This window comes from Felis catus, chromosome D4, assembly GCF_018350175.1.
Source record: "Felis catus isolate Fca126 chromosome D4, F.catus_Fca126_mat1.0, whole genome shotgun sequence".
In the NCBI taxonomy this organism is placed as follows: domain Eukaryota; kingdom Metazoa; phylum Chordata; class Mammalia; order Carnivora; family Felidae; genus Felis; species Felis catus.
Window position 1 is genome coordinate 7,059,983 of NC_058380.1, and position 17,956 is coordinate 7,077,938.

Consider the following 17,956-nt stretch of genomic DNA (forward strand, 5'->3'; position numbering starts at 1 on the left):
AATCTTGCCATTTGCAACAATGTGGATGGAACTAGAGGGTATTATGCTAAGCAAAATTAGTCAGTTACAGAAAGATAACATATGATTTCACTCATATGTGGAACTTAAGAAACAAAACAGATGAACTTAAGGGAAGGGAAGGAAAAATAAGACAAAAACGGGGAGGCAAAGCCTAAGAGACTCTTAAATACAGAGAACAAACTGAGGGTTGCTGGAGGGGAGGTGGGTGGGGGGCTGGGCTAACTGGGAGATGGGCACTGAGGAGGGCCCTTGTTGGGATGAGCACTGGGTGTTATTCTGTAAGTGATGGATCACTAAATTCCACTCCTGAAATCATTATTACACTACGTGCTAAGTAACTTGGATTACAAAAAGAAAAAAAAAAAAAGACATGGGATGTTTGCAGAGTGCTGGCACAGGGGATGGGCACCACGGGCTTCTAGAGGAGTCAGAGGTGTCCCCGGGCTGAGGTGATATGGCAGACAGCATCTGAACTGGGCAGAAAGAGATGAGCAGGATTCGGACAAAGATTCTTTGCTTGACTGCACTTTAGTCAGGCTCCCGAACCTTCTCCTGGGCCCATCTGTGTACTTCTTGCAAAATCCAGGTTTAGCAAGAACTTTGCTAAGTTAGTTTTGCCAGAACCCCCACCTTCCACCTCTGGTAGCTTCCCCATCCTCCACCGTCTCCCAGGTGGCTCCTGGGCACCCTGGCCTGCCTCCCAGCAAGAATCCTGTTAGCTCAGTTGGCTAGAATGCCCCAGTACCCCTGATGTTCCTTCTTAGTGGCTTTCCACCCACTGACACCCCCCCCCACCCCATCCTCCTCCTTGGCGACCAATTCCCTCTTGCAATGCTATATTCAGAGTTGAGCCCCATCTCTCCTACCGACGCAAAATCCCACTGCAGTGGTCCCCACACCTGCCATGGTGGTCCCGAATAAAGTCCACCCTACCACCTTTAACAAGCGGTTTAACTTTAATAAGTTAAACATCAATTTAGTTTTGAATTTTTAACACTGCATTTTTATTTCCTTAACAAGTCCGGTTTCCAGTGAGCCCACCACTGTCCTTTCAAACCAGCGACCGTTCTGAGGCTGGACTATGGCCTAGAAACAGGGATACTATCCCGAGTTGTCCTTGGAAGTTAGGGGGACCTGCTAGCTCTTTATTTTGAGACAGCACACTTGTTTTTTTTTTTTTTTTTTTTTTACCTTGGGAGGAGGCTCTGATGAGCTGGGGATACTGGCTCCTGGCCAGAGCTGTAATAATCTTTTAGAACCTTTTATAAAAACACTATAAACGAAGCAGTCTCAGCGGGCTAAACAATAGCACGTTTTAAAAATAAACACCCAAGGGCAAAAGACTCCTGTGAGGGCTCACTGATTAAGCTACCACCCACTGGAGAACAAAGTTTTCGTGACAATCTCTCCCCACCTTGTCATTAAGGTGTCAAAATTAACTCCATTATTGGAAGGTGTTTTTGGTCTGGCATTTGTGGGCACTTCACAATTGGGAATGGACACAACATCCAAGAAACTCACTGCTGCATGGGAGTTAAAACCCTCTTATGCCGAGGACTCCTACCCCTCTATCACCAGCATGGAGAACAACAGCACAGGCTCCAATCGCAGCCCAGCCTTTTCCTCCCAGACTCCCGTTTCTCCATCTATAAAAATGCAGCTTTTCAATGCCTCTACTTCCTACAGGGTAATTGTGAGGAGCAAAGTGGACAACCTCATCTTGCACGGCTGCCGTGAAGATTAGAAACAGTACGTGTAACCTACCTGGTACAGTGCCTAGAACTTAACCTGCACTCAGCAGACAGCCTCCACTGTTGCTAAATGAAAAATGATCAATCTGAGGGGCGGGGCTAATCATATGGAAGGCACTTAGCAAGAGTTAGCTCACGCATTCCCTCACTTTCTCCAGAATCCTTCTGTATTCCTTCATCACACGGGTGGAAAAGAGCACCCACCAGGCCATTTCACACTCTGGTATAACCTCCAAGGACACTGATGATCAACTGGAAGATCTTCACCCTGGCTGAAGAGACCCTGTCCCCAGGGAGCCCGCCTGCCCAGCCCAGCCGGGGCTACCTTCCTGCTTAGTAGCGCTCCAGCCCCATCCCCCGGGAGCAGACTGAGCTCCCTGCCACGCTTGGTGGGCGCCTCCCTCTGCCTGACTGCCGTCCCCTACTCCTCACTTGTCTACTTTCAAGTCTTTTCCTTGGGGTCCTTCCCTGAGTTATCAGGCTAAACCAGCCTCCTCTGTTTTCCTCATCTGACACCCTGCTCACATCACCTTTCACAATTTTTGTCACTGGGCTCGTTATTTATTTACACACCGTCTTGTGCACTAGAGTGAGCTCCATGGAGGGCAGGAGACCCAGAGAGCTGCGTGTTCACCAAAGCATAGCCAGTGCCCAGCACGTAGGAGGAGCTTGATAAACGTGTTGGTTGAATGAGTAACCTAGTTAGGTATGGTTGCCTGCCCCAGACCCCTCTCCCTGGTCCCTGGACAGCAGAATGTCCCAGAATGGAATGCTGTACCAGTCCCTGGTGCTGCCCTTATGATCTGTGTGATCTTGGAACAGTCCTTGGAACTGCTCTCATCTCTGAAAACGGACATAAGGTCCCACCTCCCTTCCTATTTCTTTGGGTTGCTACGAGGATTAAATGAACAAATTCATTCCCCAGGGTAAACAAGGCAGGCTATGATCTCGCTTTGTTATTCCAGGACACAGGGCCATCTCTGCAGCCTGGATTAATCCTCCTGGGCTGTGACAGGGGCAGAGAAGAGGCAGAGGGGGCATACAAAATATATTTCTGTGCACGCCTTGCCCATGACATCTGTTTTTCTAAGAGGCATCAATACAAAGAACTCCCTGAAGATAGGTTACATCACCACCCTAGACTACTCTGTGAAGTTAACAAGGTAAACTGGCCCTCGGTCAGAACCAACTAAAGGTCACTTTTGCAGCCTCCGTCAGGAGGTCCACATTTGATGTGTAAAATGTGTCACGAAGCAGCATGCTGGTCTCCTGGTCTTCAGCCATCCAGGGGGCTGTTTCCAACATTTTTTATACCACAGACCTTGGTGGTGTTTGTAGTTGGGACCAGTTTTCCAGAAGACCTCACGAGCGTTTGTAGGAGGCTTATGGTTCAGGAAGAGCATTAAACACATTTCAGAGGATCTGAGGGACTCAGCTATTCTCTTCAAAGTCCATGCGAATGCTTTGACATCGGGACGGCTAACAGCTCCGTGAAAAGTCTCATTTTTTTTTTTTTTAACTACAACCTATTATTGAGCTTTTTTTTTTTATAATTTTTTTTTAACGTTTATTTATTTTTTTTGAGACAGAGAGAGACAGAGCATGAACGGGGGAGGGGCAGAGAGAGAGGAAGACACAGAATCTGAAACAGGCTCCAGGCTCCGAGCTGTCAGCCCAGAGCCCGACGCGGGGCTCGAACCCACAGACCGCGAGATCGTGACCTGAGCCGAAGTCGGACGCTTAACCGACTAAGCCACCCAGGCGCCCCTATTATTGAGCTTTTTGCTTCTCCTCCTTATAAAATTGGTAGCTCAGGATTCTGGGTAGAAGCCACTTGCATGCTGGTGAACGTTACACCCTAGTGTCTTACAAAGGGTAAGTCTTTTTATGTGTTTTCCTTTCCAGAATGAAATCCATCACGTGTACTTTCATCCGTGCGTCTCAACTCTAATAGCTTCTCATGCCAATGCCGGGACTTTCTAGAAACTTCTGACGGTAGCAGGCATGCCATGACACAGTACTACTATTTCCCTGTTTTACAGCTGAGTGTCCACGTTGCACAGCTAGCAAATGGCAGAGCCAGGATTCACATTGAGGCAGTCTGGTATGCTTAACCACTAGACTCTCCTGCCCCTCTAAGATCGGTACTGACAGACTTCTTTGTTTGACCACACTTTGTCAGGCTCCTGAACCTCTACGCCCATCTGTGTATTTTCCTGCAAAATCTAGTTTTCATAAAAACTGTGCTAAGTTGGTTTAACCAGAATCCTCATATCTGATCACTCTCTGTACCTGATGGGGTTCCCCCTCCCCCCTCCCCCCCCAGCTAGGGTCTGGTCACCCTGGCCTGCCTTCAGCAAGAATCCTACTAGGTTGGTTTAGCTAGAATCCCCCTGACCCCTGATGTTTCCTCCTCATAAATTTCCATCCACTGATCCCCCTACCCTGCTCCTTGGCTATCAATTCTCACTTGCTGATAGAGTTGAGCCTCATCTCTCTCCCCCACTGCGAAATTGGACCACGCAGGGTCCCCACCTATCATGATGGTCCCAAATAAAGTCTGCCTTACTACCTTTAAAACGTGTCACTGTGTTTTGTTTTGTTTTTTTTTTTTTTTTAATACTTCCCCACCTGATGCTTGATCAGGGTGTTCTTCTGCAGAGAACAGCACTTCTGGCTGTCACTGCTGTCACTTCCTTCCCCGTGCCTAGACAGACCCCTGACGAAGCACCTGCTCACCTTGCCAATCCACTCCTCTTCCTCATGTGCCCAGTATTCTGCTCAAAGCCTCACTGTCCTGGCAACGTGCCATGCAAGCTGCTGTTTTCTTCTGCCTGGAGCCCCTACCCCCTTCATTGGATTCTTATCTTTTCTTCAAAACTCCACCCCAGTGTCGTCATTCTCCCAAAGCACTTAGCATACCACATTACAATGTATTCACTCTCCCTTGCTGGAACAGGACTTATCTGTATCATGTGTGCCTAGCACAGAGCCTCGGACATTGAAGACGGACGGACGGACGGACGGACGGACGGAAGGAAGGAAGGAAAAGGAAGGAAGGAAGGATGGATGGATGGAAGGAAGGAAGGAAGGAAGGAAGGAAGGAAGGAAGGAAGGAAGGAAGGAAGGGGTGGAATCCCAGGTCCACGCATTCAACATATAGGAGGCTTCTTAGAATCCCTGCATGGTTTTTCACTCCTTTTTTTAAGAAACAAAATCAGGTTGGGGCGCCTGGGTGGCTCCGTTGGTTAAGTGTCCGACTTTGGCTTAGGTCATGATCTCACAGTTTGTGGGTTTGAGCCCCACGTCGGGCTCTGTGCTGACAGCTCGGAGCCTGGAGCCTGCTTCAAATTCTATGTCTCCTCCTCTCTCTGCCCCTCCCATGCTCATGCTCTGTCTCTCAATAATACATAAACGTAAAAAAAAATAAAAAAAAAACACACAACAGGTTAACTTAGAGTTGAGTGGAGCTGTGAGCCAGTGTAGTAACAGCAGAGGCAGAAGTCAAGCTCATTCATGGTTGATTCTCCAGCTTCACTAGCTCAGAATTAGACTGACACAGCTTGCATGTTTCATTTTATTATTGTGGCAAATGGCATGCTCATTGTGGGGACTCCATTCCTTATACATCAGGTGCCCCTTTCTTCTTTGCAGAAAAGGCAATGGAGACATCAAATTAATATAGTAAGTCCTCTGGCTTCAGTAGCTGTGCTCTAACTCAACATGAATTTCCTGATGATCTTAGGAAAATGCTTAATTCGTGTGTACAAAGCTGCTTAGCTCATCTTATTTTCTCGGTTCCCTAACAAGGCTTGGGAAGGTTAAAAAAAAAAAGCACTTAAATTCAGGCAGAATCCAGTGGTTACAGATGTTGCAAATAAGGCAAGAAGTTCATTCGTGGCCTGTATGGTTTGGGGCTACGACCTTGCCTTCCCCAGCATGGAATTGTAAGTTTAAAGGGCACCTTGAAATGGCAAGTTTCTAGAGATGAAACTAAGAAGCCACCAATGGTTCCAAAAGAGCACCCATACTCCCTGCACTCCCACCAGCAGAAGCTGACATTAAATGTTCTTAGATCCCCAATGGCAAGCTGTACAACCAAGTGACATGTGCATTTTCCACTCCTCCACCTTCTTGGCCACAAGGGGACTCACAGACCTGGCCAGAAGTCCCAGGATGCAGGAACGGGTGAGTGGCAGAAACCCCACCCTCTCACGGGTGTGTTTTTCTGTTTATCTGTTTTCACGCAGGCGGGGTTAACAAATGTTGAATTTAATCAAATCCCGTTTCAGGGAGCGGGGGACATGGCCTGGCTCTTTCCATTGGAGGACATGGGATAGTACCCAGGTTCACAGCTGCTTATGAGTAAATGAATACATCGCTTACAAAAAAAAAAAAAAAAAAAAAAAAAAAGCCTTCCCCAGCCCACTCGGTCTAACGTGTTCTCTCCTGCAAAGCCTGAATTTCAAAAATAGGCATCTCTGGGGCACCTGGGTGGCTCAGTCGGTTGAGCGTCCGACTTCGGCTCAGGTCTGGATCTCACAGCTTTTGAGTTCGAGACCCCATCGGGCTCTGTGCTGACGGCTTACAGCCTGGAGCCTGTTTCAGATTCTGTGTCTCACGGTCTCTCTCTCTCTCTGCCCCTAATTCACTCCCGCTCCGTCTCTCTCCCTCAAAAATGAATAAACATTTAAAATAATTTATTTAAATAGTCATCTCCAACAACCTTGACCGACTTCACTTACCCTGCTCCCGGCTCCATGCCTCACTGCCTCTTCGGGGAATTTCACTCACTGATTGATAGTAGTATTTGCTTGCCATACTGGTTTATCTTGCCACCAGGATTCCACCTCAACTGCACTGTACCTTGAGAGTTAGAATCTCGCCTTATCCTTTATCTTGGCCAGCTGCTGGCTGGCCTCCTGTTATTGCAAATAAATGCGTTTTTGGCACACAGCCATGCCCATCACTTACATATTGTTGACGGGTGATTTTCCGTGGCAGCCAGTTGGGAAGCTGGACAGAGAATATGTGGCTCGAAAAGCTTAAAATATTCATTATCTGGCCTTTTACCAAAAAAAGTGTGCAGATCCCTACTTGCTGCGTATTTTACATCTGACTGCTGTTTAATAAATATTGTTTATATCTAAACTTCTATAAGGTTTTTTTTTTTTTTCCTTGGTTAAAAAGTAGTGGAAAACTTTAGTCCTTAGAGCGGAGATCAAGCCCTAAAAATTTGAAGTCCTGATGTATAGGGGCTGCTGGAGTGACAACCATTTAAAGTTTGAAACAAGTTTTGTTTTTTTTCTTTTTTTTTTTAATCACTGAAGGGTGGAGTCTTCCGTTTATCCTTGAAGAAGCTTCCCACAGATGTAAATCCAATCCTCAACCAGCACTCTTGTCAAAAGGGGAAGGTTCATCGACATACAGAATGTAGGTGCTCTCTACCAAAGTCTCATGTTTGGTACATTATTTGTCCAAGAGGTGAAATCAGTGCTAAGACCCAGAGACTCAGTGGTTTGGGATGGAGGGAAAGGAGGGAGTTTTCTTGGCTTGGTATAAATTTGCAATGTACTGGACTGCAACCCCACAGGACAAAGTACAGTGTGGGTGCTTCTGAGGAGCCAACATTTGGAGGAAATCCAGAGTAAGGTGCCACAGGAACAGGCAGGAGTAAGCATCTTGCTCTCAGGACAGACTGCACCGGCAGTGGCATGGACTCAACACAGCCCAACCCGGACAGACTCCCATGTCCTGCAGGTTGGGTGGGTAAGCCCCAACCCAGCAGGTGCGGATGCTATCCATTCCGGAGTGAGTGTCCTGATGGGGCCCACAAGGCAAATCACCCCTTTGCACCCACAACGAGGGTTTCCACTTGGTTTGCTTCCGGGCTGGGGCAGGAAGACCTATGTGATGGTGAAATTCTTCCTTCTCAAAGCCTCGTGTTGGGGGATGGCAATGCCTGGAACATCATGTGGAGGGACGGGCTGGCGGCTGAGCAAAGGGGCAGACCTCTTAAGGCCTCCCTCTTAAGGGACAGGCCGGATGGCACTGTTGGTGTTTCACCTACTTTCATTCCCCAAACTTCCATAAAGCTTTGTCCCAAGGAACAGCCGGTGAAGAATTCTCATTCCTATCTTAGGAGAGAGGAATAAAAGGAGAGTTCCTCAGGGTCAGAGGCGTGGCCCCAGTCACTGGAGACACCAGAGGAGGCAGCTGTGACCGGCAGAGCACTTCTGGCCCAGTGGTGGTGGCCAAGAGGCTGCAGTGGAAAGGATGGGGCTCTCATCCTGAGCACAGCTAAGGTGCCATCTTGGAATGATGCTCAGGGAACCCCTGGGAGACGGGTTGAGGGGCTGTTCCCTTTCCTGTGATGGTCATGGGAGGCCTAGGTCATCATCATCTGTGTATTCAAGAAAATGTGCCCTGAATTTAAACTCACTGGTGGTGAGACCTGGACCAGGACTTTCCAGAACCACAATTCTCTTGCTAATTCCCCAGTGGTTTGATACAAGCAAAGCTTAGAAACCTAAACGTTAAGGGGGCCCAAACAGATACTCTGCACACCCGCAGGAGCATGATCCTCAGAATGTCAATTACAGGAAGGATTCTGTTAGTGCCTACACTGCCTGTCTCTAAAAATGCCTTGAGATTACATCTACTGTGCCTTTTCTCTTTTTTTCCTGTTTTAACTAAATTCTAGACATTCTGTCATTCTATCCCTGCATAATGCATTAAAAAGGACATTTTCTTACATAACTAAAATGCTGTTATTACCACTAACAAAATTATCAATAATTTCTTGGTACCATCTAAGCCTATATTCAAATTTCCCCGATCAATGTGACATGTTACCCTCATTCATCACATGAAAAAGGATGCTTCTGTTTAAAAAGAAATAGCTATGAACTATTTTTATGTCAGCGGAGGCTTTCATGGCAGAGGGTTTTTTTTTTTTTTTTTAATTTTCCTACATGTTAATCCATCAAGAGAGTTTCCTTTATGCAGAAGCACAGATTACTAATCGTAGGTCTCCATTTTGTTTCTCCCTCTAATGTGTGTGTCCTTAGGACATCCATTTAACTCTCCGCAGCTTCCAACAAGCATCTTTCTTTGTCCTAGTAAGTGTATAAAATAAGCTAATGGTCTGCTGCATTTATAAAGGCTTCTGAAATGTGAAAACTGCTCTTCCTGTGCATTTCCCAGCCATCCTCCACTCCTGGCTCTGTGCTGAACTGGGGAGGCAGAGGACCACCGCAGGGTTTGGAGGAAGGACCACGCACCACGGAAAAGGTGGGTGCAGAGCTACAGGTGCTGGGAACAGAGCTGTGGGACACAGAGCAGAACCCATCCCACTCTGGGAAACAGTGGGAGAGGGGGAAGAGGAGAGAAGGAGAGGGAGAGAGAGAGGGAGGAAGAATGAAAGAAAATGCAAAACCAACCAAACAAAAATAACAAACAAAAGGGTGCCTGGGTGGCTCAGTTGGTTAAGCATCTGACTTTGGCTCAGGTCACGATCTCCAGGTTCTTGAGTTCAAGCCCCGCCTCAGGCTCTGTGCTGACAGCTCGGAGCCTGGAGCCTGCTTCACATTCTGTGTCTCCCTCTCTCTCTGACCCTCCCCCGCTCATGTTCTGTCTCTCAAATATAAGAAATAAAACAAAAAATAAGTTTTTAAGAAAACAAACACGTATTCACCTTGTAAAGGAAGGGCAATGAGTCATGTTTTCTTACTATCCATATCTAACTGCTATTAACTATTTGGTTTTCATCCCAACTTTTAAAAATGCACATAAATTTTAATAAAATTTGGATTGTATACAACATCCTATTGTGTAATTTGTTTTATTTTCCTATTTTACACTGTGTTAGAACATATCCACATGTCATTAAATGTTTCCAAGACAAGGTTTTTAATAGTTGTAGACTCATAGCTTAGGTGTATAACTTCCAGTGAGACTACTTATAATTTACCACCATTATAAAAGTAATGCTACCATGAACATCCTTGTACCTAAATCTTTGAACATATCTGATTATTAAATTTTTTTTCAATGTTTATTTATTTTTTTGGGACAGAGAGAGACAGAGCATGAACGGGGGAGGGGCAGAGAGAGAGGGAGACACAGAATCGGAAACAGGATCCAGGCTCCGAGCCATCAGCCCAGAGCCTGACGCGGGGCTCGAACTCACAGACCGCGAGATCGTGACCTGGCTGAAGTCGGACGCTTAACCGACTGCGCCACCCAGGCGCCCCATGAACATATCTGATTATTTACAAGAAATTCTGAGAAGCAGAATTACAAAGTAGAGAGATCAGAACATGTTCCAAGTTGCCCCCCACCAAATTTGTTCCAAACTGAAAATGTATGAATGAGCCTGTTTTCCCACAACCTTGCCCGCGCTAGTCATATTACCTTAATCTGACAATTTAAAACATGAATATGAGATCACTGTTCCCATCCTGCTTTGTTCATGTCCCTTGAATCTTTTGAGTATTTTGTTGCTCAGGACAACAGAATGGGGTAGCGGTTCTGCGCTCTTCTGCTCTTAATTGCCAGAGTTTGGTAAATGAAAAATGTAGAAATGTTAAGGGGGTGCCTGGGTGGCTCAGTTGGTTAAATGTCCGACTCTGGCTCAGGTCATGATCTCAAGGTTCCTGAGTTCAAGCCCTGCTTTGGGCTCTGTGCTGACAGCTCAGAGCCTGGAGCCTGCTTCAGATTCTATGTCTCCCTCTCTCTCTGTCCCTCCCTGCTTGTGCTCTCTCAAAAATAGATAAACATTTAAAAACATTTTTTTTTTTTAATGTTCAGACCTGTGATACAGCTTGAAAAAGCAGCTGGGCTACGTGGTGAGCAAAGTGCTGAGGGTTGCAAATTATTTTCCTAGATTATCTGCAAAGCTGAGCTAGCACACAAAACAGCCCGACTGCAAAAATACCACTAGATGTTGACTGCCAAAACTGATACATATTTCAAACATCACATATTATACTAGTATATTCACACATGTATTTTTACCTCTTCTTCTGAAACCCGGTTTAACGCACGAGTTTTGGATTTGCTGCCGAATTTGGATCAACTTTCCATACATTCCTCCACAGACCCAAGTTTTAAGTGGTATTGATCATCAAGTGATTTATGTACCTTGTGCAAGTGCATGCCAAGTATAGTATTATATGTTTAACTGTGAATGTTTTTCTTGGGAGAGAGTCCAAAGCTCTCATCATCTTTTCAAAGGAGCCTCGGAAGAGATTTAGAATTTTGAGGCTGAGAAAATTCTAAGGGGTGATAAAGGCTACATCTACTGGGCCAGCAGGTAAATGAGCGCCACGGACAAGGTGTCAGATGATAGGGTAGGGGGGCTGCGGTATCCTCAAACGTATTAGCTTCAAACTAAATAGAGTAGCTGTCTCTTAGCTCCAGATCACTGTTGGTCTTGGGGCGGGGGGGGGGGGGGGGTGGTACATGGGTCCAGTGTTTTGTGATCTTAATTCTTTTCAGAGGAAGCCAGAAATCCAGATGCCTACATGAAATCTTGCAAGTTTCAGATGCTCACACTAACTTAAAGTTGAACAGATGAACAATACATGGTACAACACACTGGCCTGCTGATTTGGCCCTCAGGCTGCAGGGCCCAAAAGAAGCCGGGCGTTTCAAAACACAATTAAACACATACACACAAATAATTAAACGCTTTTTTTAGGCTGGTAATAAGCCAAGAACACCCAGACCAGGAGATTCTAATGTGACTGGAGTTTGGCACTTGAAAAGTTCGGAAGCCAGATCTATAGCTGGGCACAGCAGATCCTGCCCCCTGCCCCCACCCAAGGCTAACATCCAGGGCTCCCCATAGATAAGCCCCAGGTCGTCGTGGTGGCAGTGGGGAAAAATGTTCTGGAAAAGGACACGTCAAGATTCCTAACTGTGCGGTTACATAAAACCTGGGTTTTTTCAAGCAGACAATACTAGTGAGGGGCGGGCCACATTTCACCTATACGAGAGACTCTGGAATGCACTGAGAAGCTCACCGCACCCACACAAATGACATTTCTGTAAGCCAAATTACTCTCCACCTCCAGCGGGAAGCCTGCTCTTTAGAGGGACCTTGCAAGAGAATGGCCACTAAGGGAGAAAGCATTTCCAAAGCCAACTGTGTCACAAGTTCAGATGTGAAAATGCCAGGCTGTTAAAATGCGGTGCAAACCCATAATGAAACGTTTTCCGCAGCACGCGGCTGTGAGTTTTCAAGGGCAGGTATGCGGAGGAGTAGAAGCCCAGCGGGGAAGGCAGAGAGACTCCAAGGGCAGCTGCCCAGGGTGGGTGGGGGGGCTAGGACGGCTGCAGGTGGGAAACAGATGAGTGAACTACCGAAAACAATTTCAAAACTGACAACCACATTTCGCCTGGGGACAATGGTTGACATTTCAGTGGCCAAATATGGTGTCTTTTTTGTTTTGTTTTGTTTTTGTTTTACTCCTGTGCCCTGGATAGAGTGTTATTTATAGTATGTTTGAAAATGGCATCTTGCGGGGCACCTGGGTGGTTTAGGCGGTTGAGCGTCTGACTTCGGCTCAGATCATGATCTCACAGTTCGTTGAGTTCAAGCCCCACAATGGGCTCTCTGCTGTTGGGCCAGAGCCCGTTTTGTATCCTCGGTCTCCCTCTCTCTCCCTGCCCCTCCCCCGCTCACCCTCTCTCTCAAAAATAATGAGTAAACATTAAAAAAAAAAAGAAAAGAAAAAAGAAAATGGCATCTTCCTCACAAGACATCACATGGCTGGCCAAATGAAGCTGTGAGCTATGGTGGACAGTGCCCTAGGTAGAGCAGTGGCACTTTGTGAGTAATGAAATATTCCCACTCACGCCAATATATACTTTCCAAGTAAGCAGAGAGAGAGAGAGAGAGAGAGAGAGAGAGAGAGAGAGATGTGTGAGATACATCAAATGCATTTCAATTTTTTTCATAATTAGAAAAGCACAACTTAAGAGACAGCTCCTTAAATAATCACAGAGAACCATCAGTTTTCTCAAGGTACCTGTAATCATGCTGGATATAATTAACGGCAAAATGATGAGTTTCAGCATCCTCATTAGAATTTCCCCGGGAAAAGCAAAGTAGAACTTCTCCAGACTAGACAGCTTGCTGTATTCTCGAACCAAGACGCCGACGGCAATCCCTAAGAGAAACAAGATCAGAAAAAAGAAAAAAGGAATAGCATTGAGTTCTCCTGTATGCATTTCTATGGAAAAATACCCGCCAAAGACCCCCACATTTTAATGGCATGAAAAATAGTTTAGATGATCTTCCATGAGTCTGGAAATTTGAGGCTTAAAAAACAAACATTTTAATGAATAAAAAGTACACATTTATTGCACAATTCTGTAAAATATATTCTTCACTTGAAAGCTTTTGGTCTTCTCTCTTTCCTCCTGCAATTACATTTATTATAATGACAAAATGTCCCAAATCCTTCTGGGCAGGAAGCGAAATTCATCATTTTACTCAACCCAATATAATTATTTTGTTTTTACACACTCCCCTTATTCTTGGTCCACCTTAGGTATTTTACATTTTATTTACTTGTTTGTTTTTTAAAGTAATCTCTTCCGCCAACCAGGGGCTCAAACTCATGACCCTGAGATCAAGACTCACGTGCTCTACTAACTCAGCCAGCGAGGCAGCTTAGGTGTCCTAGGTTTTATAGTTTACATACCAGTGTTCATTTTTCTCATTTCCTCATATATACTCTTCTCATGGTAGTTTTTATGATACTCCTTGTTTATGCATCTTCTGTAATAGCATAATGTTCTCTTGGTTTGATATATTCACACATTGTTGAACAAATGTGTTGTCTAAGGCTCTATGAATCCCTTTTAGTTATGTCTACATTTTTTTTTTTAACATTTATTCATTTCTAAGAGACAGAGAGAGACAGAGCATGAGTGGGGGAGGGCAGAGAGAGGGAGACACAGAATCTAAAGCAGGCTCCAGGCTCTGATCTGTCAGCACAGAGCCCAACGCGGGGCTCGAACCCACAAACCGTGAGATCACGACCTGAGCCTAAGTTGGACGCTTAACCAACTGAGCCACCTAGGCACCCCAATCCTTTTTAGTAATTTCTAGATAATGATGTGTCCAAATTGGTCTGATCGGGAGGCTACTGAATCTGAGTATTGTGAACACTGAGGCTTATAATTATGTGAGTGTAGGAAAATGTTCAAAATCAAGAAATGTTATTCAGTGGACACCTGAACAATGCTGGGGTCTGGGGCGCCAACCCCCACACATTTGAAAATGTACGTATAACTTCTGTCTCCACAAAAAACGTAACTACTAACAGCCTGCTGTTGACTGGAAGCCTTACTGATAAACAAAAACAGTCAATTAACACATATTTTGTATGTTATGTGTATTGTATACTGTATTGTTATCATAAAGTGAGTTAGAGAAATACGTTATTAAGAAAGTCATGGGGTGCCTGGGTGGTTCCGTCGGTTAAGTGTCCAACTTCGGTTCAGGTCATGATCTCACTGCTTGTGAGTTCAAGCCCTGCTTTGGGTTCTGTGCTGACAGCTCAGAGCCTGGAGCCTGCTTCAGATTCTTTGTCTCCCTCTCTCTCTCTGCCCCTCCCCTGCTTGCATGTGATCTGGCTATCTCTCTCTCAAATATAAAAATTAAAAAAAAAAAAGTTGTAAGGAAGAGAAAATACATTTACAGTGTTGGACTGTATTTACTGAAAAAAACAAAAAACAAAAAACCCCACAAAACAATGTGTGTAAATGTACCCGCACAGTTCAAACCTGTGTTGTTCAAGGGTTAAGTGCACCTTCTCTGAAAGCTTGCCTTCATAGGTGTCTATACGAATTCTTTTCTTGTGCTGGCTTTGGTAACTATGAATCACAAATTTCAAACGGTCCTAACATCTAACTGCCTCTTTCCCACTCCCACACTTTGCCCTTTCCCAACCTCTCATTTTTTATTTTTTTTACATTTATTATTATTATTTTTTAGCAATTTCTATGCCCAACATGGGGCTCGAACTCACAACCCTGAGATCAAGAGTCACCAGCTAGGAGCCCCATTCCCCTCCACCCCTCTCTTTTTTAAACCAAGAGATAAGATGGGCTGGGATGATTTGTACATCTCTTTTCCTCCATCCACCTTCTAGGGTGATATGTTAATTGGAAATAAATTGACAAAGGGCAGAAAGAGTCAAGGAGGAGATCACTGGATATGCTCCTTTACAAACTCAGATCATTAGTCTGTGAAAGTTTATAGTTGCGTGGGCACAGTTAAGAACTCTAGGTCAATGAAAGAGATGTGAATTATAATCAATACTAGAGTCTTCATTTAAATTCTGCTGTACTTCCCGCAGCGGTTAGCAGGCCAAATAAAATAATCTGCATAGCAACCTTATCGCTGGTTTAATTTTATTTTCCTACAAATTCCACCTCTGTCTTGATCTCTTTATTTTGTGCAAGCATTTCTGAATGTATTTCTGATCAGCCATTTTAAAATATTTTTGGAACAAACATACACAAACATTTCTATTACTGCCCAGACACACACACACACACACACACACACACACACACACACACACACACCTCCAGTATCAACCCTCCTTGGTTCATATTTCAAAACCCAGGGCTAGAGACTCCTGAATGGTTAAGAATGCCAAGGATTCAAAATATTTTAAGTAAATTGAAAAAAACCTGTTGTGCTCACTTCCTACTTCACAAATTGCCTATGTTCCACTGTTCTATATGAAACATACCTCTTTTACGCTGTAAGGATACCCTGTAGGATCCAGTGTTTTAAAAAAAAAAAAAAACCCAAAAACAAACAGACATTCTCTCTCATACTATTCAGGCTGTCTCCAGTAAATGTTTGGCTTGTATGTCAAAGAAGCCTCTGTATGTAAAAAGAAAGGAGATGTGTCTTGTGCTCAAAAAACAGCCACAGAAGCACTCTGTTGAATAGCAAAAGAACCCCATGAGCTCCAATTTTAGGGTTTATATTACTAGTGATTAACTGTGCCTCTAATCATCTCCACCTCAAATAAATGCGGGGAAATTAGAAAGGAATACACTTGCTGTTTTTCAGCCTTTATCCAGATGTGGGTTTTTATGGGAGAGATAAGAGTCCACAAAAAGCCATTTCAAAGCTATCAGAGGTGATGATCACCACGAAAAGGTTACTATATTTAGTAACGAAAACTTTCTGTCAAGTATGTTCTTAAAGTTAAGTATCACAAATTCCAATTTCTTCCTTCCTCCCTCTCTCCCTTCCCTTCCTTCCTTCCCTCTCTCCTTCTTTCCTCCTTCCCCTCTTTCCTTCCTTCCTTCCTTCCTTCCTTCCTTCCTTCCTTCCTTCCTTCCTTCCTTCCTTCCTTCCTTCCTTTCCTTCCTTCCTTCCCCCTTCCCTTCCCCCCTCCTTTCCTTCCTTCCTTTTTCTTTCTTTCCTGAAAAAGGAGGGGATTATAAATACCAATCAAGACCTGGAGAAGCAGTTGAGAGATGAACCCTGGGCCAGAGATGTCACCCCAGGACCCTCAGGGGTAAGAAGTAGCTGGTGAAGAACCTCAGCCAGGAGCTACACCTTGTAAATGGGTGTGTTTTATCTTGGTCTCAAAGCAGTCTGGAAAAACCAGATGCCTGGTAAGAAAAATCACTGTCAATTTCCAGGATCCAAGATGAGGTCAGGATATCACAGGGCACAATCCTTCTCTACCCTTTTCCGGAGCCAGAATCTTAGACTGGATTCAAGAGTGCAGAGAGGTCTCCAAGGTCAAAGTCTGCTGAGAATAAGAGCCCACCTGGAGGTAGGTCAGACCCACCTGGCTGGGCAACTCCCGAACTACGGAAGGGGAAGGTCAAGAATGTCCTTGAATGGTAGGTATAGCTCTACGGAGGCCTTCGGCAGGGCCGACAAGGGAGCCCAAGGGTAGAACTGTCATCAGGACCTCTGCAGACCCAGAAATTACCAGGAACTCATTCTTGGGCAGCTTCCCCTCACAAAGGCAAGAAGATCCCAAGCAAGTAGTGAGGCAGCTGGGGAGGAACACCATGTTAGAACAACAGGTTCGAGTTCTGGCTCCACCAATTTACAAGCTGTGTAACCTGGGCCACAATTTTAACCTCTCCCCTCAGGGCCAAAGGCTTGGATGAGATGCCTTCAAGGTCCCTTCTAATGCTCAAGATGCTGTGATAATCTCTGAGCCTTGGTATCCTCAGCTTTAAAATGGGCTCATATGACCATTACATTAGCTCCTACAGCTGGCCGGGCCTTCCCCACTTTTTATGCTAAGTGCATCCGTAACACAGGGATGGAAGAAACAAGGGGGGAAGACAATTAAGACCGCGGCTACCTGTTTCTTTTTCAAGTTCATGGTGTCTCAAAGAGCTGCCAGTCCAGTAGCCTACCGTGGAAGAAATGGGGTGATTCTTTTCACTCTAAGCTTATACAAAATTATTGTTCATGAAATAATTCTAGAGGGGTGCCTGGGTGGCTCAGTCAGTTAAGCGTCCGACTTCGGCTCAGGTCATGTTCTCACGGTTTGTGGGTTCGAGCCCCAAGTCGGGCTCTGTGCTGGCAGCTCAAAGCCTGGAGCCTGCTTCGGATTCTGGGTCTCCCTCTCGCTGACCCTCCCCCATTCATGCTCTGTCTCTCTCTGTCTCAAAATTAAACAAACATTTAAAAAAAATTTTTTTTAGAAAGAAATAACTCTAGAAATCAAAATAAAAGTCACGCATAATGACTTATACCAACCTATCCTCCCCCTGGCCCCCATTTTCCAGGTTTTATCCAGCCTTCGTTTTTCTGCACACGTGGGTTTTTCTGTAGGTATGAAAATTAATTCAGGGATAGCAGTTGAATGGCATTTGAGTCAGATTTATGAAAACAGCATTGTTCCTGTTTTTAGGGTATTTTCAGAGACAAGAGATTAAAATCTTCTGTGGCTTTTTAATCAAAGCCCCAGAATAGTTCTCTGGTACACAGACTGATTTTGGCTTGATTAAATAAGAAATACTGGCAGAGGAAAAAATATTTTTAATTATCAGTGAAACAGTTATCAGCCATGCCATCACGCTACGCACCCTATTAGGGAAATTCGCAATACGCCTTCTTGCCCTTTGGGAGCTAATCTAAGATGAACGTTAACAACCAGAAAAGAAAAAGT

At 45.0% G+C, this 17,956-nt stretch overlaps 1 protein-coding gene across 1 annotated transcript in view; it reads right to left on the reverse strand.

The window, feature by feature from the left end:
- The window catches only part of SLC1A1 (solute carrier family 1 member 1), an 84,011-nt gene that overhangs the window by 30,236 nt on the left and 35,819 nt on the right, over window positions 1-17,956 (reverse strand). Inside the window, exon 2 of the mRNA XM_023243293.2 lies at window positions 12,809-12,949. Coding sequence (XP_023099061.2) covers window positions 12,809-12,949 — 141 coding nt within the window. The remainder of the gene's footprint in view (window positions 1-12,808; window positions 12,950-17,956) is intronic.